The sequence below is a fragment of the Strongylocentrotus purpuratus genome, unplaced genomic scaffold, assembly GCF_000002235.5.
Source record: "Strongylocentrotus purpuratus isolate Spur 01 unplaced genomic scaffold, Spur_5.0 spur5_scaffold_2, whole genome shotgun sequence".
Taxonomy (NCBI): domain Eukaryota; kingdom Metazoa; phylum Echinodermata; class Echinoidea; order Camarodonta; family Strongylocentrotidae; genus Strongylocentrotus; species Strongylocentrotus purpuratus.
This window is the reverse complement of record NW_022145605.1, coordinates 19424923-19449498: the sequence shown is the minus strand read 5'-3', so window position 1 is coordinate 19449498 and position 24576 is coordinate 19424923. Positions and strand designations below refer to the sequence as shown.

The 24576-nt window shown below is 39.2% G+C and overlaps 1 protein-coding gene across 1 annotated transcript; it reads right to left on the bottom strand.

Moving 5' to 3' along the window:
- Positions 1 to 7854: 7854 nt before the first annotated feature.
- Positions 7855 to 19544, bottom strand: LOC756727 (deleted in malignant brain tumors 1 protein-like). Its single transcript, XM_030991911.1, has 9 exons — positions 19375 to 19544; positions 16692 to 17006; positions 15065 to 15376; positions 13823 to 14140; positions 12238 to 12549; positions 11006 to 11308; positions 9614 to 9946; positions 8713 to 9022; positions 7855 to 7904 (listed from the first exon to the last, which is right to left on the bottom strand). The coding sequence occupies exons 1-8, from the start codon at positions 19433 to 19435 to the stop codon at positions 8715 to 8717; spliced, it is 2262 nt and encodes a 753-aa protein (XP_030847771.1). The 5' UTR covers positions 19436 to 19544; the 3' UTR covers positions 7855 to 7904; positions 8713 to 8714.
- Between the last annotated feature and the right edge of the window lie 5032 nt (positions 19545 to 24576).

Genomic DNA, 24576 nt, shown 5'->3' with positions numbered 1-24576 from the left:
CAAAAAATCTGATCATGATTATTGTTTGAAGTGCAAATGCACAGAAAATCATAATCATTTATTTCATTATTGTGATTACTCAAACATATATTACTACAAGGTCTTAATTTTTCTCAGAAAAACAGAAGTATTGTTTGATAATGAAAACATTGATTACAGTGATGTAATTGTAGGCAAGCAATGATATCATATTTATTATATACATTCAAAATATGCAGTTTTTAAAAATCTATTAAATAATTTAACCTCTTATGTTTTATATACACAAACAAAGAAGATGTAATTTTACAAACATATTCGAATTTTGTTTAAAGGAAATTTAATGGAGGGCAAATGTTGAAAAGTATTGGAAAAAAATATTAATTATGTTTTTAAAAAAAGTATAATTAATTTAGTGATATAAATACAATTCATGTGTTTTTCTTTCTTATCAAAATAATTACGTGATTTTTATGTAAGTATTATTTAGATTAATAAATGATGGGGGAAACAGAAGAGAAAAAGAATGCATTAGCCATGTAATAACTTTTTTTTCTTCTTCTAAACCCTAAACCCTAAACGTTCAAGTGCGCATGCTCTATAACAAATTTTTCAAACAGTTTGTCTTGACTTTCCAGCTATCGGTTGTTTAATGAAACATCCCAAAGCACTAGTGTCGCATTCATGAAAATCAATTCCTTGGGGGGGGTGGGAGGGATCAACAAATTAACCATAACGAAGTCAGGGTGGGTTAAATTGAGGGTTTGACTTGAAGCATGACCCACTTGTATGGCTGGATGTGAGAACCCCATTCTATTTAAGAAGCCTATTAATGCTCTTTAATTGCACCACAGAGTATGACTTTTTTGCAATAGCATTTTCTATCAAAGAAAAATAGAGACAGTTCATTTTAGATGTATCTCCACCTGTTATTCAAATATTTTAAAATCCTTAAGCATTACATATTATTTATTGCAAACTATTTCTTATGTTCGTCTATACTGTTTGCACGATTTTCATCTGTGTTATACTCCTAGTAGGGTTATCACACTGCCTGTGCAAACAGTCTGCCCCGCGAACATACACACACAACAGCAGTCAGTTGGTAGAAATAGCAATTTTTGCAAATTTATTTAAACAAAACTAACCAATATTTTTGAATTTTTATTTCACTTACATTTCAAGCATACCCTTAACTACAATTCTGTGTAGTTTCATTGTTATAGGCATGTGGGAAATATGTTAATTATTGAATTAGAAAATTGTCTTTTCAGCCATGTGTGGCATGGCCCGCTGATCGCCCATTGACTCGCGCTGCTATTCTGCGTGGTGGAAAAAATGCACCTCAATGTATAAAACCCCCACAAAAATGCAATATCGTCATGTGTTTCACTCATTGAATTAATTTGTTATTTACACTCAAGGTAGCCACAACTGTACTGGGGTCACTAAAATTTCTGCCACTCTAAAATTCAGTCCGTGTGGAATGTTATGGCCTGTTGAATGGTATCTCGGAAAATCGTCATAAATCCTCAAATCTGACATCTTTGAAAAAGGCAGATATACTGTGATGTAGCTGAAAGTCTACAAATTCTTAATTATTTGTGAAACACATGAGGAAATAGCTGTGACGGTGATCCAAGTAATTTCCACCTCCATATTGTATTGGCATTGCAAAAATATTAGGAATTTTAGGTCAATATTTGGTGTAAATATGATCTATGAATATATGATTTAAAAAATGCCCCAAAAATGAACAGTTTGACTTTCCTAATTTGCATAATGAGTGCGCGAATATATAATTAGCTGAAATGACCTAATTTGCATATTTGATGAATATTCATGGTTTTATTTTATTACAAATGAAATATATTTCCATACCTGTCTGATGTACATAGGTTTAACTGATGTATCATGTTCGGTTTTGATTTGATTACATTTGCGCATATTAATTAGGCGGACTAAGTTATTTTCACAACTTTTTTATATCTGCAGATTCGTAAAAATTGCAAAAATTACTTATTTTGGTGGCTTCTGTTTTCAACAAAGGTAATAGATAAATGAATTTTCTTTTTTGTTTTTTTTACCACAAAGATGATATATTTTAGTGTCTGATAATTTAATGTATTATTTGTGTCCAAGAAAGTGATAAATTAAGTTGTCAACTTTGTCGAATTATGCCATTTTTGACAATTTGACCATTTCTGGCAGGTTTTTCGGTAATTTTGCGATATCAAAAAAATGGTATAAAATCACAACGCATTGACCGATTTCAATTCTGTTTTTTTTTTTTTTTTTTTTTTAAAGCTTTAATGAAGCTTGATAATTTGCAACCATCAAATAACATGTGTTTGTTGTAATTATTTTTGGTGTGCTATACCTACTCCTAGTGTTGTAAAATGCATATATTCTCAATAGCAGATTCAAATCAATTAAAACAGATTCTTAAGAAAAAAATACATATCTGTTTGAGTTGGGTAGCTACAGTGGCAAGGAGCGGGATACCCCCCCCCCCCACGCACATAAACACACACACACACATGCACAAGCACACGCAAACACGCACGCACATACACACACACCCACACAAACAAACACACACACACATATTAATCAAAAGTCGAAAAGGAAGAGGAAAAAAGAAGAAGAACTAAAAAAAGAACAACAGAAGAAAAGAAGGAGGTGCCGCCTCGATGAAACATCATTCGGGAAATCTTGAATTTGTCGGTTCATATTATACAAATATACACTGCCTTTAGAGGTTCTGGTTAAAACTATGCGCAAGAGGTGACTCCAATAGTACTTTTGGAGTCACCGAGGCCCATAGTTTAACCAGTACCTCGAATAGAAGGCATGATATATTTGTTTTATATTCCTGCATCAAAATTTTTTTTTTTTTTTTTTTTTTTAAATGGGGGGGGGGGGATTTAGAACAAACAAAATGTCAATTTTATCTAAGAAGATTTTTTTTTTTAAATTGTTATCATTAAATTAAGATTTGAAGAAAAAAAATTGATTCAATTTAAAAAAAAAAAAAATTCAACTCCCAAATAGTTAACCATAATAGTACTCTCATATAGTACTTTCTAAAAATAGGTCAAATATTTCTGGTCATGTGACGAGCTCTCAACCAATCAAAAGCCAACAAATTTTTGATGCAGGATATAAATTTAGTTATAAAAGGTTGGGTCCCAGGTTGGGTGTGCGCATATGTGTGTACATGTATACTCATGGCGTAACAAATTAATGGGTACATTTCTGTCTCTGACTCGTCCAGACTTCACTCTATCTCACAATTATTTATATCTTGATAAGTTCCAGTCTCAATCTCTCTTTTCTCTTCCCCTATCTCATTCAGTCTCCATCTTTCTTTCCCTATCTCTTTTTCTTTTCCTGATTTCTTTCTCCTCTTCTCGTTCTCATACATCTCTCTCCTTTTCATACATAGACATAGTCTCTCTCTCTCTCCATTCTATTTCATACTTGTGCGTCGTTCACTCTCTATGTAATAAATTCCCTGAGTTTAGCGAAGAGTTTTTTAATCCACCCCCATCAACTATAATTATAATTTATCAACATTTTTTTATCAAAAGATTCAACCTCGGGTAATTTCAACGCATTGTCCAGCACCTGGTGACATATTACGTTGTCTGAATATGATATACCGTGTGTCTCAAAAAAAACGTAACACTTTTGAAATGGTTGCCAAATTGAGCATATATAATTTTATGAAAAAATGTTGATATGTATGGAAAGCTAAAGGACCAACCTTTCATATGATATGAAAAAATTAAAAAAAAAATCATGCTTCGATGGACAGTGTTCACTTAAGTTAGAGGTATGAAAATGGGCCTGCGCAGGATTTTTCCTTCCAATTTTGGACAGGTAAATTACTTGTAACTTACAAAATAAGGTCGATATGAGATATTCATGATCGATGGATCAAAAGGATATTTTGAATCAAAAGGATATTTTGAATACCTCGAATACCATTCCTTTTTCAGTGTTATTTATCAATCCCGAAACACCACCGCCCACCCCCCCCCCCCCCCCACACACACACACACACACACACACTTCCACCCACTCCCATCTCATTGTATCATTGATCTGGTAGATGTGAACGGGATTAAGGAAGAATGGGAAAATGTTAAATTGAAATACCGTATTCAAAATCATAATTGACATTATGCAACCCACTCTCCTCCCCCCCACAACCTTTTCCCATCCCATCACCTACCCCTTGCCTTTTCTTTATCAGTTTTCTTCCGTAAGTTTGGTGGATCATCAATCACATTTTATTCAGGTTTTATGAATGACCCAAACATGTAATAGCTAAGTACATCATTCATTATGCATTGAAAATACCAGACCCCTTCTCTTTCCCCACATTTGAACTTGTTATCACCTGTCCATGGAATACCGTATGACATTGCATTGTTATTCTTCATTGGCCTGAACACTGAGTAGCCAGAAACTGTTACATAATCCTCTTTATCCAAAATCACTGTTTAATACTAAAACAAAGAGGCAAAAACATGGTATTACACATTACAGGTTTAAGAGTAAAAATAACTGCATTAAGTTGTTACATAGCCTTCAAACAGTCCATCTTATGCCATGTTGTCAGTATGGAACGACCCCAATTCACAAATCAGCAGCGTGCTTTCATGGTAACTGAGTATCATCGAACTAACAATGTTACAGCAGTCTGTCAGAGGTTCAGACAAGTCTACCCGGATGTACGCTGCCCTTCGCGTCTTACCGTGTACCGCAATGTCGCCAAGTACGAGGGAACGGGGACGAGCCATAATCTGAACCGAGGAAGATCAGGACGCCTCAGGACTGGACGATCGGCAGAGAATATTGAAGTGGTTCGTCAAGCCATTCAGGATCATCAGGATGGAGACATCAGCTGTCGGCGAAACCCTACAGATCTACCCCACGCCACCTTCAACAGGATTACGCTACTTGATCTTCACTACCACCCTTACCAGATGATCAAGAGACACGAGCTTCTCCCAGGAGATCGTCAGCGTCGCACAAGATTTTGTGAGTGGCTACTCCGAAGGCCGGCGCGATTCTTAGATGACTTGTTGATAGGGGACGAGTCCGGTTTCGCTCTCAATGCCCAGGTCAACACGCACAATCTTGTGGCATACCGGGATAAAGGGCATCCTCCAGAAGAGTTCGACTACCAAAGGAAGTACAACCGGTCCAAGGTGACGGTGTGGGCCGGTCTCACTGGCAGAGGGGACATCATTGGGCCCATCTTCTTTGACAACAATGTCAACGGTGAAGCCTATCTCCAGATGATAGATGGACATGTTGTCCCTGCCCTCGATAGAGTTGCAAGGTATCGCCGTGGCAGGAATGGACGGTTTCAACGCGTATGGTGGGCGCAAGATGGGGCACCTTGCCATCGCTCCAGGGATGTCACAGAGCGCCTCACCCAGCTCTTCGGTGATCGAGTGATATCCCTCAACCGCGAAGTTGAATGGCCTCCACGTTCACCTGACATGACGCCTCTCGACTTCTTCTTGTGGGGATGGCTCAAGGCCAAGGTCTACACCACACCTCCCGACACGCTGGATGATATCAAGGAGAGAATCACCCATGAGATTGATGTCCTTCGTCAAGACAGAGCCACAGTCAGGAGAGCTGTTCTGGACATGCTGAAACGGGCAAGATCGTGTATCGAGAGAGAAGGTGGACACGTCGATCATTAATGTGAAAGACTTTTATCTTTACCGGTACCCTTACTCAGTCGGTACTTTGAAAGCCTTGATATTCAATCAAGAAGAAAAGATAGCCATGTGGACTACTGAACTGATTACTTTTGTCAGATCTTTCATTTTAAGATGAACAAAGCAGTTTTAAATAAGAAAGAAATAAAAGAAACATGAAAATCTTTTAAAAAAAGATTTAACTTGTTTTTTGTCATGTCTGCCCTAATGTGTGTGTGTGTGTGTGTGCACGTGTGTGTATGTGTGTGCGCGTATATGTGTGTGTGTGTACGTGCGTGTGTGTGTGGTTTGTGTGCGTGTGATAATTGGTTTGAGCAATTGCTTGATGGAATTAATGTTTCAGTGATTTATCGATTGATTTCAATGATCAAAATGAGTGACTGGTTAATTTGATTATTAATGGAAAAAATGATCCACCAAACTTTCGGAAGAAAACTGATAAAAAAGCAAGGAGTAGGTGAGAGGATGGGAAGAAGGTTGTGTGTGTGTGTGTGTGTGTGTGTGTGTGTGTGTGTGTGGGAGGGGGAGGACAGTGGGTTGCGTAATGTCAATTATGATTTGGAATATTTCAATTTAGCCAATTCCCATTCTTCCTTAATCCCGTTCACATCTACCAGATCAATGATACAATGAGATGGGAGTGGGTGGAAGTGTGTGTGTGTGTGTGTGTGTGTGTGGGGGGGGGTGGGCGGTGGTGTTTCGGGATTGATAAATAACACTGAAAAAGGAATGGTATTCGAGGTATTCAAAATATCCTTTTGATTCAAAATATCCTTTTGATCCATCGATCATGAATATCTCATATCGACCTTATTTTGTAAGTTACAAGTAATTTACCTGTCCAAAATTGGAAGGAAAAATCCTGCGCAGGCCCATTTTCATACCTCTAACTTAAGTGAACACTGTCCATCGAAGCATGATTTTTTTTTTAATTTTTTCATATCATATGAAAGGTTGGTCCTTTAGCTTTCCATACATATAGACATTTTTTCATAAAATTATATATGCTCAATTTGGCAACCATTTCAAAAGTGTTACGTTTTTTTTGAGACACACGGTATAGGGTATTGAAATTGCCTTTGAGTAGAAATCTTGAAATTCTTTGAGACCGTAGACAAAGGAACATACGATACAAACAACGTGCAATGCAGAAAGATTTTAATCCCAAAGATACCAGAGAATAATTTCAATTTGTATCCAGTTAGTAGACCCCTACCACTAAATCATAATCATATTGAAGGGAGGTGTGAAAAAGTTTCGACTATCAAATTCTTTGTACCCAAAACACCAACAGTTCTACACAAAACATTTGGATATCGACGAATGACCCCCAGATTTTACGATTTAAATAGTTTTATTTCACATTATCCAACCAATTTTGATTATCTATCAAAATCATACAAGAAAATTACGATTTGAAATACATGGTGATCAATATCGAAATTTCCGTCCCCAAGATGATTGAATATCTAATAAATGTAGGGAAAATATTAGAATTAATTTAAATCCACTTTAGATTTGATTAGGATTTTCATTTAAAGAAAACACTTTAAAATGTCATCATATAATACGTAGTTCTGTATAATATGTGTCTTGAAGCCATTATAATACAGAATGACTGTATATTCTTGACCGAAATAAATCAGCTTTAAAAATGTGACTTTCATTACCACTAATCACTAAAATTGATTTAGCAATTGGTTTGTTTGTTTTTTTTTTGTTTTTTTTTGTTTACTTGGAGTGATACCTATAAAATATCATTGTGATATGACGTATTTCGTTTTCATTTTCCTTGATCATCAGTGAAAAAGATCTTGTAGTTATTGATATTTATTCAGTTTATGGAATTATCTAGGTATATATTTTCGGCTTTCGTAACAAACACCTTCTATGAATAGTGACTATTAAATTATTATAAAAAGCACGAGCAACCGGTAAAAAAAGGAGACAGCTGTGCACTACACAAAGCCAACTTTAGCATTTTTAAAACCTACGGTGAACATTATACCTCAATGTGTTTTACAATACCAACTCACCAAATGCAATGGAGATATATAAGAGTTAAATCGTTGATAATAGATAAAAATGAAGAAGAGTATAGATGGAAGAGAGTGGCAAATTATTTTTTTTAATCGGGTCGCTGGAACGCTCGAGGTGTACACGTTTTCTCAGCATCGTCTGCAAAATTATAAATAATAGAAATAAAATAGAAGCTACTTTGAATTTTCAGGTGTTAATGATTCTACAAACATCCACATAACTCACTTACATGTTTTAAGTTAAAATGCATGATAAGAATAACAATTGATGAGAATTATTTTTGGTTTTAGCTATATATACTTCAAGACGTCCTAAAAAACTGTTATCATCCTTCACACACCATGACGTCATGGATGAAAAGAACTACCAGACAATGGGAAGAATGGATTAAGTTGATTTATCATAAAGAAGTAGAAGGGGCTGCACAAGTAAGTCCGAAAGTTCTATGAAAAGGCCCTAAAATGGAACCAGGTAACAGGTTTGCCGTTTGGGTTGAAGCATTCCCTGACAACAACAACAACAATAACTAGAAATAGTAATAATAATAGGTCTAAATTATGAATTTAATATCTACATATACCCTAACATTTGGATGACTTGGAATGTACCCTCTGCTGCGCCCCCTCCCCCTATACCCTCGTTTCATTAAACTTACCGTCAATAACAAGTGTCAAAGTTCAATGACAAATTCGCTTACAGCCAATCAGGGCCCCATTTCACAAACTTGTCATCAGTGACAAATGACAGTTTTTGTTATAAGCTACTGAACCCCTAGCTTCTGATTGGTTATAAGCAGATTTATCACTGATTTTTGTCATTTGTCATTGAAAAAAGGTTTTGTGAAACGGGTTCCTGATATAGTTCTTTATGTAGTTTGTAACAGTTATCTTAACTTGGTATTGATGATATGTTTTATGAGCCGTGCCGGGTCATGCTTAGTATTTACCTTCACTCAGTGCATCTGACACCGGCATCTTCGGCGTGCGAGCAGTTATTATCGAAGGGAGCATTGCTCCGACAATACTCCAGAGCAGTATCTCCAGCGGAACACTCAACATTGTCGAATATGATATCCCCTGAACCTTGTCCGAATTCAGCGCTTCCTACCGCAGTTCCCGAGCTGTATCCAAGACTTCGGCAGACAACTCCAGCATCGGTGTCATCCCAGAAGTCATCACAAATCGTTCCCCAGACTCCGTCGTAGAAAATCTCAACTCTGCCTTCGCTGTTGCAGGTTCCATCAACCAGTCGTAATTCTACAGTTATGATGCAAAAGAGATTATTTTAATAATACGAAAAAAATAACAAAAAATATTAATATTGTTGATACGAAGTTTAAGATGTCAATATTTGACCAACAGCCGTATCATTAATGTCTCCTTTTAGTGACGTTTTGCGATGTCCTTAAATTTTGAAGGCTAGGATCTACACATTATACGCGAGCAAAGAAAACAAAACATCACAGACATTTTAAAGTCCGCCATTTTCAATATAGTACGATGTGAGGTTCCTAGAATAATGTAACTAATCATTCAAGTCGCTAAAGTTTGTATAAAAGTTTTTTCGTGTTTAAATTTGCAGCTTTGGGGTTAAATTTTTCAATCTCCTTTCACTATGGTTCATTTAATAAACATATTCTTTTTCTAATAATGAAGGAGTTGAACATAACGTTGAGAAACTGTCTAGGTAGTGCACGTTAGGAGTAGATATGAATCCATCCAGTTTGGCATCGCACGCTTGCATTTTCATGATGTCCACAGTGGTTGTTTCCGAGACCAGCAAGGAAAAGGTGCTTCACCAAATACTATGTGAATAATAGATTGGAAAGTATTAGATCAACAACATACCTGCTGATACTGTCTGACCGGAACAAAAGACTCCGGCATCTTCAGAGTGCACACAGTTATGGACACGGAAACCAGCATTAGAACAATCACCAAGATTGGTTTCAGTTCCAGTACATGATACGTCATCCAGGAGGATATCCCCTGAACCTTGTCCGAATTCAGCGTTTCCTACCCCAGTTCCAGAATCGAATCCAAGATGTCGGCAGACAACTCTAGCATCGGTGTCATCCCACGAGTCATCACAGACAGTTCCCCAGGCTCCATTGTTACGGGCATAAACCTCAACTCTGCCTTCGCTTTCATCGCTTCCATCAACCAGTCGTACTACATAAACTATCATGCGAAAGAGAGGTAATAGTAATGATATGGACAAAAATGTTAACTAAAAATATATAATAATGATGATGATGATGATGACAACAATAATTATAATGGGGGTAATAATTATAGCAATAATTATGATTACAAAATATTCATGATAATAATTACAATGACGATGGTGATCATTACGATGATGATGATGATAATGATGATGATAATTATGAGCTTAAGCTGGGATAGTTAACCAACTCCTTTGTAATCGCATAGAGACGTTATATCATAGTGTAATATGCGATATATGGCTTTCAAAGGAAAATCCAACATTAATAGCAAACAAAGATATAAGAAAGCTGACTAAAATCAAAAGAGCAGACTGGTGAAAGTTTGAACGAAATCCAAACAAAAATAAAGAGAGTCGGAGTTTTTGTAAACTTCAAATTTGACAAATCTTCATGTCAGGAACTGCAGAACGGCGAGGCTCGGGGGGCTCGAGACCCCCCCCCCCCCCCCCCCCCATTAAAAAAGGTTCGTTAAAGAGCAAAAGAAAGAAAGAGAGAAAGTAAGAACAAACAGTGACCTGCCAGTGGCATAATACAGGGGATCCTCCCCCTTCATGAACCCCACCAAGGGCCCTAAGGCGGGCCCCTGGATGCTCATCTGACCGTATTTAAATACCTCAAACCCCTGAGCTTCATAGGGTTTAGTCCCCCTGGACCCCATGCGAAGTAGTGACCTGCCAGTATCACAAATAAGGGATCTAAATACGCTTATATGACCATAATTAAATGCCTAAACACCTAAACTTACGGGGGCTCCGCGCCTTGACCCCAGCGGGGCAAAGCCCCACGCCAATGTACGCTTCACTCGCTTCTCTCTTCATGATCGTTAATACTTCACTTTGAAAAACGATCCGCAGGGCCTGCATGTAACAAATAAGAGGAGTGGTGATGCAGACTTTTGCCCCCCCCCCCCCCCAAAAAAAAAGGTGTTTGCTCATTACGACACTGGCCCTGAAAATTGTGCCCCTGGAATAGAATAAGAATAAATGGGAGGTCTAGACAAACATTCTACCTGTTGAACAGCGTACTCCAGCATCCTCAAAGTGCGTACAGTTATGGACACCGAAACCAGCATTCGAACAAAGTCTAAAATCGGTTTCGGTCCCAGTACATGATACGTCATCCAGGAGGATATCCCCTGAACCTTGTCCGAATTCAGCGTTGCCTACCGCAGTTCCAGAATCGAATCCAAGAGTTCGGCAGACAACTCTAGCATCGGTATCATCCCACGAGTCATCACAGACAGTTCCCCAGGCTCCATTGATATAAACCTCAACTCTGCCTTCGCTTGCATCGCTTCCGTCAACCAGTCGTACTATACATTATTCGTGAAAGAGAGAGAGAGAGAGAGAGAATGATAGAGGTGGGTGAGCATAAGTGTTCTTTTAACGCCATCACTTAGTAAAGTAAAAAAATTACCGGGAGGCAATAGAAAAAACACTCACAAAAAAATGAAACGGAGAGAAAAAGGACAAGAAAAACCGGCAGAGAAACAACGACGTTACTATGGAGGGCCCTGTATCATAGAAATTATTATCAATAACAGCTTACAGTTATAAGCTACTGAAAATACTTCATTTGATCGGATTAGAGCAGACTTGTCTGTATTAAAACGGTAAAAATGTGAGGGGGCTTTGGACCCCCTATCAACAACAAAAAGGCACAAGGAACAAAAAATCTAAAGACAAAATTTTGTCACTCGGTCGTTACGCACCCTCGCAAATTTTTAGATGCGGAGTTACTAAAGACTGCGGAAATCATATTGTTTTCCGCCATCATTAAGGGGACGAATGAGTCGTTTTTTGCCTCGTCCGTGATCTACATTCCAACGATTTTGTAGTATATCAATAAGCTTCTTATTTGATCCCTCTGTACCCTCTAATATTACCCTACCCTGCTACCATTTCAAGCTTAATAAGTGGTGAAAATAACTGTGGATGAAGTGGTGCATAAAGAGATGTGAAATTTAAAAAATATTCATTCAACATTTTCTTTATGAAATATTATGAAACAATTATGACGAAAAAAATGGAAAACAAAATGTGTGGTTTGGGGTATATGCGGGTAGCTAACGTACCTACATTTTGGAGCTTCAACAAAACCGTCGAAAGCCCATTCGAGGTGGGGTCCCCGGCCCCAAGGTTGGAAGGGCCCTGACCTTCTTGGAACAAAAACCTTATGTTCCACCCCCCTCCCCCCCCCCCCTCCTTCATCCCGAAATCCTGCACACGCCCATGTTCATACCTCCGTTTGCACATACTACACCTGCGTCTTCTGAATGACCACAGTTGTTGGTTCCAAGACCCGCACTCCCACAGTCAAAGATACTCGTTTCGTCACCAGAGCAAGAGACGTCATCCAAAACGATGGTTCCTGTGCCTTCACCAAAGAAAGCAGCCCAGAAAGCTGCTATTGCCCTACCCAGTCCAAGGGACCTACATACTACGTTGGCATCAAACCAGTCCCACCTGTAATCGCAGACAGTTCCCCATTCTCCATTGTAAAATACCTCAACTCTGCCTGATCCTAGCATAAAACCATCGACGAGACGAACATCTGAAACAGAACAGTATAGTGCATTTGATGAAATCGGTGTAAGTAAGGCAGTCGAACTACTTCACACACAAATATTTGTTATTATTTATAATTTAATATGTGCTGAAATTTTTTTTGAAAAATAAACAAAACCCCTTATAAATCAATCGAAAATCTTACAAATCTTTTCCTAAACTACACCATAGTTTTATCGACATGTTGCATAAGTGGTCATTGTGCTACGTTAGTAGTAGCAATGATAAAAATAGTGATAACAATGATAATGATGATGGTGAACATTGTGATGATGATGATTATAAGCTTAAGATAGGGTAATTATCCAACTCATTTGGAATCGCATAGCGACGTATTATCATATTATAATGTAATATGTGATCAACGGCATTTATTGGGAAATTCAACATTAATAGCAAACAGCTATAAAAGAAAGCAGACTAAAATTGAAAAAGAAGAGTGGTCAAAGTTTGAACGAAATCCAAACAAAAATAAAGAGAGTCGGAGTTTTGGAAACTTCAAATATGACAAATCTTCAAGTCAGGAACTGCAGAACAACGGTGCTCAGGGGGCTCGAGCCCCCCCCCCCCCCCCCATTAAAAAAAAGGTTCGTTAAAGAGCAAAAGAAAGAAAGAGAGAAAGTAAGAACAAACAATGACCAGCCAGTGGCATAATACAGGGGATCCTCCCCCTGAACCCCACCAAGGGCCCTAAGGCGGGCCCCTTAATGCTCATCTGACCGTATTTAAATACCTCAAACCCCTGAGCTTCATGGGCTTAGTCCACCTGGACGCCATGCGAATTAGTGACCTGCCAGTGTCACAAATAAGGGATCTAAATACGCTTATCTAACCATAATTAAATGCCTGAAACACCTAAATTTACGGGGGCTCCGCACCTTGACCCCAGGGTGGCAAAGCCTCTGGACCCCACGCCAATTTACGCTTCACTCGCTTCGCTCTACATGATCGTTAATACTTTACTTTGTAAAACGTTCCGCGGGGCCCGCATTTAAAATAATAACAGTGGTCGTGATGCAGATTTTTTTCTTCTGCCACTAAAACGCTTTTGCTCAGCATGACACTGCCCCTGAAAGGTGAGCCCCCTTAAAATTTGCCTCCCCCTCCCCCACTGCCCCCAATCCTAAACTGCTTCCTGCGCGCCTGTTTCCACATTTGTTGTTTCCAAGACCAGCAAGTAAAGGGCGCTACACCAAATACTCTGTGAATTGGACTTGATAGTTTTAAGAATCAATGGGATGTTTAGACAAACATTCTACCTTCAAAATTTAACTCAAAACAGCGGACTCCGGCATCTTCAAAGTGCCCACAGTTATGGACGCCTAAACCAGCATTAGAACAATCACCAATATTGGTTTCGGTTCCGGTACATGATACATCATCCAGGAGAATTTCCCCTGAACCTTGTCCGAATGCAGGGCTTCCTAGTACCCCAGTTCCAGAATCGAATCCAAGACTTCGGCACACAACTCTAGCATCGGTGTCATCCCACGAGTCATCACAGACAGTTCCCCAGGCTCCATTGTAATAAACCTCAACTCTGCCTTCGCTTGCATTGCTTCCAGCAACCAGTCGTACTATACATTATTCGTGAAAGAGAGAGAGAGAGAGAGAATGATAGAGGTGGGGGAGCATAAGTGTTCTTTTAACGCCACCACTTAGTAAAGTAAAACAAATTACCGGGAGGCAATAGAAAAAACACTCACAAAAAAAATGAAACGGAGAGAAACAGGACAAGGAAAACCGGCAGAGAACAACGACGTAACTATATGGAGAGCCCTGTTTCATAGAAATTATTATCAATAACAGCTTACAGTTATAAGCTACTGAAATTGTTTCATTTGATTGGATAATATCAGACTTGACAGTATTAAAACAGTAGAAATGTGAGGGGGCTTTGAACCCCTATCAACAACAAAAAAAGGCACAAGGAACAAAAAATCTAAAGACAAAATTTTGTCACTCGGTCGTTACGCACCCTCGCAAATTTTTAGATGCGGAGTTACTAAAGACTGCGGAAACCATATTGTTTCCCGCCATCATTAAGGGGACGAAAAAGTCGTTTTTTGCCTTGTCCGTGATCTACATTCCAACAATTTTGCAGTATATCAATAAGCTTCTTATTTGATCGCTCTGTACCCTCTAATATCAACCTACCCTGCTACCATTTCAAGCCTAATAAGTGGTGAAAATAACTGTGGATGAAGTGGTGCTTAAAGAGATGTGAAATCTAAAAAAATATTCATTCAACATTTTCTTTATGAAATATTATGAAACAATTATGAAGAAAAAAAGGGAAAACAAAATGTGTGGTTTGGGGTATATGCGGGTAGCTAACGTACCTACATTTTGGAGCTACAACAAAACCGTCGAAAGCCCATTCGAGGTGGGATCCCCGGCCCCAAGGTTGGAAGGGTCCTGACATTCTTGGAACAAAAACCTTATGTTCCACCCCATCTCCCCCCTTCATCCCGAAATCCTGCACACGCCCATGTTCATACCTCCGTGTTCACATATTACACCTGCGTCATCTGAATGACCACAGTTGTTGGTTCCAAGACCCGAATTCCCACAGTCAAAGATACTCGTTTCGTCACCAGAGCAAGAGACGTCATCCAAAACGATGGTTCCTGTGCCTTCACCAAAGACAGCAGCCCAGAAAGCTACTCTTGCGGCACCCAGTCCAAGGGACCTACATACTACGTTGGCATCAGTCAAGTCCCACCCGTCATTGCAGACAGTTCCCCATTCTCCATTGTAAAGTACCTCAACTCTACCTGATCCTAGCATGGTACCATCGACGAGACGAACACCTGAAACAGAACAGTACAGTGCATTTGATGAAATCGGTGTTAGTAAAGCAGTCGAACTACTTCACACACAAATATTTGTTATTGTTTTTAATTTAATATGTGCTGAATTTTTTTTGGAAAAATAAACAAAACCCCTTATAAATCAATCGAAAATCTTACAAATCTTTTCCTAAACTACACCATAGTTTTATCGACCTGTTGTATAAGTGGTCATTGTGCTACGTTAGTAGTAGCAATGATAACAATAGTGTTAACAATGATAATGATGATGGTGATCATTGTGATGATGATGATTATAAGCTTAAGATAGGGTAATTATCCAAATCATTTGGAATCGCATAGCAACGTATTATCATATTATAATGCAATATGCGATCAACGGCATTTATTGAGAAATCCAACATTAATAGAAAACAGCTATAAAAGAAAGCAGACTAAAATTAAAGAAGAAGAGTGGTCAAAGTTTGAACGAAATCGAACAAAAAAAAATGAGAGAGTTGCGATTGTTTGATAGTGGTAATACTTTAGGAATTGGAACTTTAAGATATTATGAATCGGTAATTTCACTGATATAGCGCCGGCAACTTTTTCATTTGTTCCAACACAAAATGACTAAATTGTCATCTTTTTTTAGCTAATGTATGACCCGGGATGGTCTTTTCTCTTTAGAGGACCTACAATAATATACTATCAATAATATATTTTGAGGAGTGTTCCCAAGGGCGAAAGCACTTGGGAGAAAAACATAAATGAGTTATATTTTTGTATCCGACAAACGAGAGAGTTGTCCATGACAACGTCTCAATTTACTGAAAAAATTGCCAATATCAGATTTGCAAAGCTTAAGTGATCTTTTAGGTCAAACATTCATGATTCTCTTATTACAGACTTATTTCAATCTTTCGCCCTCCGTATATGTTAATTTTCTGCTTACAAACAAAATTAATGAACTTGTTACAATGGTTGAATTGTCCGTTAAGATGCCAAGGTTTGACAATGCACAGCCGTACGATTTATTGATGTCTCCTTTTAGTGACGTTTTGCGATATAGTTTGATTTAGAATGCTAGGATTTAAACATTATACATGAGCAGAGAAAGTAAAATTCACAGACATTTTAAAGTATAGTGCTAATGCCATAAGTTGTATGACTCTCGAATTAGAGCGATTTGTAACTAATCATTCAAAATTGTCCAACGGGCTGTAAAATCATGGAGTTTTACTAACTCCATGGTAAAATCTTACATCACTATTTTCGAGTACGTCGCTATAGGAATAGAATAAGAATAAATGGGAGGTCTAGACAAACATTCTACCTGTTGAACAGCGTACTCCAGCATCCTCAAAGTGCGCACAGTTATGGACACCGAGACCAGCATTAGAACAATCACCAAGATTGGTTTCGGTTCCATTACATGATACGTCATCCAGGAGGATATCCCCTGAACCTTGTCCGAATGCAGGGCTTCCTAGTACCCGAGTTCCGGAATGGAATCCGAGACTTCGGCAGACAACTCCTGCATCGGTGTCATCCCACGAGTCATCACAGACAGTTCCCCAGGTTCCATTGTTATAAACCTCAACTCTGCCTTCGCTTGCATCGCTTCCATCAACCAGTCGTACTACTAAAACTATTATGCGAAAGAGAGATACTAATAATGATATGAACGAAAATGTGAACTAAAGATATATAATAATGATGATGATGATGACAACAATAATAATAATGGGGGTAATAATTATAGTAATAATTATAATAACAAAATATTCATAATGATAATTACAATGACGATGGTGATCATTATAATGATGATGATGATAATGATGATGATGATGATGATGATGATTTTGAGCTTAAGCTGGGGATAGCTTCATAACTCCTTTGTAATCGCATAGAGACGTTATATCATAGTGTAATATGCGATATATGGCATTCGAAGGGAAATCCAATATTAATAGCAAACAAAGAAACAAGAAAGCTGACTAAAATATTAAAAAAGGCAGACTGGAGAAAGTTTGAATGAAATCCAAACAAAAATAAAGAGAGTCGGAGTTTTTGGAAACTTCAAATATGACAAACCTTCATGTCAGAAACTGCAGAACGGCGGTGCTCGGGGGGCTCGAGCCCCCCCCCCCCCCCCCCCCCCATTAAAAAAAGGTTCGTTAAAGAGCAAAAGAAAGAAAGAGAGAAAGTAAGAACAAACAGTGACCAGCCAGTGGCATAATACAGGGGATCCTCCCCCTGAACCCCACCAAGGGCCCTAAGGCGGGCCCCTTGATGCTCATCTGATCATATTTAAATACCTCAAACCCCTGAGCTTCATGGGCTTAGTCTACCTGGACCCCATGCGAATTAGTGACCTGCCAGTATCACAAATAAGGGATCTAAATACCATTATCTAACCATAATTAATTGCCTAAAACACCTAAATTTACGGGGGCTCCGCACCTTGACCCCAGGGTGGCAAAGCCTCTGGACCCCACGCCAATTTACGCTTCACTCGCTTCGCTCTACATGATCGTTAATACTTTACTTTGAAAAACGTTCCGCGGGGCCCACATGTAAAATAATAACAGTGGTCGTGATGCAGATTTTTTTCTTCTGCCACTAAAACGCTTTTGCTCAGCATGACACTGCCCCTAAAAGGTGAGCCCCCTTAAAATTTGCCTCCCCCTCCCCAATTACCCCCAATCCTAAACTGCTTCCTGCGCGCCTGTTTCCACATTTGTTGTTTCCAAGACCAGCAAGTAAAGGGCGCTACACCAAATACTCTGTGAATTGGACTTGATAGTTTTAAGAATCAATGGGATGTTTAGACAAACATTCTACCTTCAAAATTTAACTCAGAACGGCGGACTCCGGCATCTTCAAAGTGCCCACAGTTTTGGACTAATAATGATGATGACGATGATGATGGTGATGATGATGATGATGATGATGATACAAACAATTGATTCTTATAAATCACAGTTCAGTTCAACACTTTGTAAGTTAACCGACCAAAGCGTCTTCAGTGCCTAGACGTAACGCTTCCGGACAGATTGTGTTTCCGGACAGCTGAATTAAAACAGCATTCTGATGAAGTACACACGCAATGTTTAATAAATCTTCTATAAGACTCATGTTGGGCAATACTATGAAAGGACTAAATATATTCATGATGGTTAGTGCTATTTGATGAATATGTTCCGTTACATCCGAAGGCAAAAGAGAAGACTCTATGTGTCCGGACACCCAACATAATCTTGGTCACATATGATTCAATTACAATTCTATCCATTACTGTGCACATTCTGCACACCTTGGGCACGTTCCAGCTACTCGTCGTTTTTAAAAACAATACTGGCTTTGATATAAAAGCCAAATCTAAATTATCCTCGAATCCGCGAAGATTTTCATTCACTAAAATGCATCATAAAATAATAGAGAATTAATAGAGAACCCCCCCCCCCCCCGGACATCAACCGTTCCGATATTTGGGCAATCGTCACCTCTGCTAGGTGCCGGAACATGCTCATTATTATAAGGGCAGCAAGGTGCAAGAAAATAAACATTCTCATAATCATATTATTTACCGTGTTTTTGGTGATGATATAAGACTGTAAAGATAGAAAGTATCGTTTATTTGGCTCACTCGCTTCGCTCACTCACAAAATTAAGAAAAGAGGATGGTTTCAGGCGGTGAGGTGTTCGGATATCCTCCTATTTTAGCGAGGTGTCGGAATAATGTAACGCCATAATCTCGCCATTTTATATTTTGTTTAATGACTACTACATAACTGTTTTAGCATAGTAAAGCTTTTATTTTTCTCGCTCGCTATGCTCACTCGCAAATTTAGAAACAGGATGGTTGAAATTCGGACAAGATGCTTTAGTTCCTTTCTCCCGATTTTTGCCGAGGACAAATCTACACCCTTACTTGAAACAAAAGAAGAAATACATTCTACAGATGCATCATTTTGATCATAAGGATAATTAATTCAATTTTTCTGACTTACTACTCTGAGCGTTCGCCGCTGTTGCTAAGAAGCACACTACTAGATAAGCCTTGAACATCATTTTGATGTTGAGATGGCGATGTGTGATACACGCTGGAAAGATGAGGTCGCCAATTCAAAGTCGGTTGATGATAGGCTCTTCGCTGATGCTTTAGCTAACACCTTCGACCCGTTCCAGGTGTACTCTGACGACTTAACTCGCTGTTCTCGCAATTTTATTTTCTTGAGAATTTTGCGGTTAGACTTGAGAAGCAGACTCCGATAGAGACAAATTTAAAGATCAAAAGCCACCAGCATGTTGGTGTTGGTAAGAGGTTTATCAGGATCACCTTTCGAGAACAGGATATACCGTGCACCCTTAGGAAATCGACAAACCACTTAATTTTGCGCTTTAAGTTCAAGTATCTAATGGCATATGGTGTGATTTTCCATTCACTGACATACAGAGGCGGCGGAGCGACTTCCAAAGTGGGGGGGGGGGACACCAACAAAAAAGGGCACTTTCTGGAGAAAAACAGGGCACCTACATAGGAAAATCTCAAAGCGAAAATATACAAATTTTTTGACATTGGTATATACCCCTATATTGTGATTACATTATCAGGGATAATTTCAATATTTTTTTAATCTTTAAACATCATATAAGATATGCTTTAAAAGCATCATACTTTGCAGTTGGGTGTGATGGTCCGAAAATTCATTTGCGAGCAATCAAAGCGAGCGAGGAAAAAAATTAAGATTTGTGAGGTCTCAGTGCGAAAAATTACGTTTTATAAAGAGGAATCCTGATGGGGTTATAGGCACATTCTCATAACAAAAGACTAAAAAGACCTTTGATAAGTAACATAACTGTTATTAATGCGAGCGTGCGTAGCGAGCGAGCTTTGGGGGATATTGCTTTTAGTCGCTTGAAATTAGGGGCACGTATAAGGTGTGCTTATCGGAGTTAAAAAGGGGGTAGTTACATATGTAAACGTTTGCTTGTATTTGTCTCATAAAAGAAGTAAACCCAAACTGACTCCCACACGGTGTTGAGTGCTTAGGGGTCAAAGGCCACTGGCTTCATCGGGTAGGTAGTTCCATTATGTTAGTGGGTAAATTAACTATTACAAAATGAGGGGACACATTACATTGTACAACAGGGACACACATTATCTTTATTGTGCAGAACATTCTCTTGTATTGACTTACTTATTGCATGAAACTTTAAAACCCAAATGCATTTTGTATTCTAACAATTGGAGTACAAAGAATAATAACAGGTGAATGAAATGCATAAACAATGGGAAGGAAGCATTCATAAATTTGAATACATAATTGATAAGCGACTCCGATCAAACTATAAAACCAAAATGAAATTTGCGTTCAGGCAATTGGAGTACAAAGAATGATAGCAGGTGAATGAAATGCTTCAACAACACACACCTGGGAAACTAGGAAGCATCCATAAATTTGAATAATTTAGTTGATAATCGACTCCGCATGTAGACGTTTGTTGGAGCAGAAAGCAGTGGATTATTAACAAAACGAACCCATTTAACAGAATGTCGGAACGTAAATTAAATTTGGCGCGGTTGGAAAATGTATCTTTCTACCCTGCGACTTTAATGGTATGATCCAGTACATTAAGACAGTAAAATGGCTCTTATTTTAAAATTACTCGTTAAATAAAACCCACAACTTCAGTGATATCAGAAAAAATATGTTATATCTTACTAATAATTAAAAAAGATGTATAAACATTGTGAAAGTGTCGCATTTTACGATAAAAGACACCGACTTAGCGAAGATGACGTCATTAGTGCGCTTTCATCAGGGAATTCAAGGTCAAAAGGTCAATTCAGACGCTGATAAGTTATTGGTCGAGCCTTTTTGTTTCCTTTATTCCGACAAAATTATACAATCAATAAAAACAAGTTTAATACCAGAAGAAAGCTAACAATTAGTATTTTCATTAACCGCTTGCCCCAAAGTCGCTTGACCACAGTGAAACGAGTGAGAGCTTGCGAGAGCGACCAAAGTGTGATTGAAACTCGCTATTTGCTCTTCTCCAACGCAAAAAGAGACGACATTGTATTGGATAAATGTATTTTTTCCGACAAAAGTACAGAAAATTTGCATATGGTCTTTTTATATTATACTTTATGAAATGTTACCTGAGTGACTCCCGGGCGCCCCAATGCTGAAAAGAAACGCACATTTGAGAAAACTTCACTTTTTCATGGAAAAATGCTTATTTGTTCTATGCATGCAAGTCAGATTGAGCGGATGATACAACGTTTCCATATGTAAAAGAGGAAGGGGCACTTCTTACAAAGAAACAGGGGCACATGTCAAAGTAGAAGGGGCACCTCTCAGATTTGAATAGGGCAATTATTAGGGTTGGAGGTGCGCTTATCAAAATTGAAAAAGGGGCACTCTTCGTACCTGAAAAGGGCCACTTACTAGAGATGAAAAGGGCACCTATGAGATTGGAAAAAATGGACACTTATTGCAAAGGAAAATGGGAGCTTGTCGAAGGAAAAGGGATACGTATCTAAATAAAAGGAGCGCCTATCAGAGGTGGAAAGGGGAAGAGGCACTTTTAAAAACTCAATAGGGGCACTTGTCAAAGTAAAAGGGCAGTTTTATGTAAAAAGGGGCGCTTTTCTGTGTTAAAAGGGGCACTTTGGGATACTTGAAAAAGTGGGGGCACTGCGCCGCCTCTGCTGACATAACCAAGGAAGCCTCTAAAATATAAAGAATAAAACGAAGAAATTTTGATTTTACAAAAAAGAAAAGTTGTTTGACTTAAATAACTTGGCTTAAAATGCAAAGGTCGTGGGGCCGATCACCGACACAGCACTTATGTTATTTGGCAAAGTATTAATCTATATTTTCCACCCCATACACAGGAGAGAAATGGGGACCGGGTAGAATTACGAAAACCTTTGTGTTAGTAATTGCCATATACCCTCACGGTGACCATTACGGTAAGAACACACCCCAGAGAGTAGAGATGGTAGAAGATGTGCGTAAATAAATCTGATGACCAGGTGGAAATGATAATAATTTGTAGAGCGCGAAGCAACGGTTTTTCGTATTAAGCGATATATCCAAATGATTATTGTTATTACTAAATATTACTGAACGGAATATCGAGTCATATTGGTTACTTTTTTTATCATCTCCCTTTATACTGTTAGCAGACTCCTGTAAATAACGAAAATCAATCAGAGGCTATTTTAAATGCCCTGTGCGTCATTGGCGGATCCAGGGGAGCCGCCCCCCTCCCCCTGGCAAAAAAAAAGGGAAAAAAGGGAAAGATTTTTTACTTTTCTTTTTGTGCTTAAGAAAGCAACAACAAAAAAATGATCCCACCTCAATCCGTGACCTGCCAGTGTCACAAATAAGGTATCAAAATATGCTCATCTGGCGGTAATTCAATGCCTACACACCCCTGAGCCTCCGGGGCCTCCGCCCCCTGGACCCCACGCCAATTCGTGACCTGCCAGTGTTACAAATAAAGTATAAAAATATGCTCATCTGACCGTAATTTATTGACCAAAACCCCTGAGCTTCTTGGGTCTCGGCCACGGGACCTCATTCCAATTAGTGTCCTGCCAGTGTTACAAATAAGGTATCAAAATATGTCATCTGACCGTCATTAAATGCCTAAATCCCCTAAATTTCTAGGGGCTCCGCCCCCTCGACCCCACCCGGAGCCCTAAGACGGGCCCCTGCATGATTTTCTGACCATTATCAAATGCATAAAACCCCTGAGCTTTTGGGGGCTCCGCCCCCTGGACCCCACACCAATTAGTGACCTGCAAGTGTCACAAATAAGGTATCATTGTACTCATTTGGCGTAATTAAATACCTAAAGCCCTGAGCCTCCGGGGTTCCGCCCCCCGTACCCCACGCCTATTCGTGACCTTCCAGTGTCACAAACAAGGTATAAAATATGCTCATCTGACAGTAAGTTATTGCCAAAAACCCCCGAGCTTCTAGGGGCTTCACCCGTGGACCCGACACCAATCTGTATCATGCCAGTGTCACAAATCAGGTATCAAAATATGCTTATCTGACGGTAATGTATTGCCCAAAACCCTTGAGGTTCCGGGGGCTCCGCCCCCTGGACCCCACGCCAATTTCTGACTTACCAGTGTCACAAATAAGGTAAAAAAATATGCTCATCTGAAGATTATTTAATGTATAAAACCCTGAGCTTATGGGGGCTCCGCCCCCTGGACCCAACACCAATTTGTGTCCTGTCAGTATCACAAAAAGGGTATAAAAATTACTCATCTGACCGTACTTTATTGCCCAAAACCCCTGAGCTTCTGGGGTCTCGGCCCCCTGGACCTCACGCTAATTAGTGTCATGCCAGTGTTACAAATAAGGTATCAAAATATGTTCATCTGACATTAAATGCCTAAATCCCCTAAATTTCCGGGGCTCCGCCCCCTCGACCCCACCGGTGGCCCTAAGGGCGCCCTTGCGTGCTTGTCTAACCATTATAAAATGCCAAAAACCCCTGAGCTTTTGGGGGCTCCGCCCCTTCGACCCAACCAAAGACGCTAACGCGATCCCCTGGATGATCATCTGAACGTTATATATTACCTGACACCGCTGAGCCTCCGGGGGCTCCGCCCCCCCCCCCCCGGTACCCCACGCCTCTTCGTGACCTGGTAGTGTCATAAATAAGATATAAGAATATGCACATCTAACCGTAATTCAATGCCTGCTTCCGGGGGCTCTGCCCCCTGGACCCAACACCAATTTGTGTCATGGCAGTGTCACAAATAAGGTATCCAAATATGCTCATATGACCGTAATATATTGCCCGAAACCCCTGAGCTTCCGGAGGCTTCGTCCCCTGGTTCCCACCTCAATTCGTGACCTGCCAGTGTCACAAATAAGGTATCAAAATATGCTCATCTGACGGTAATTTAATGTATCATATTGCTCCGGTTGTCTCATTTTCGCTAGCTGGAACATTGCCAGCACAAACCACTGACCTCTACCTCCTGGATGGATCATCGCCCATTCCCATTCACTATACGTTACGTACTAAAAGGCTGTATTGTCTGACCGTTCATGAATATTCATGTTTTTGCTTACCTCGGCAAAATGTTTGCTGTTACTAAATGGAAAAATGACGGTGGGGGGTGGATAATATGGACATAATGAACCAAGCAGAAGTGATCTGTGATAATTCAT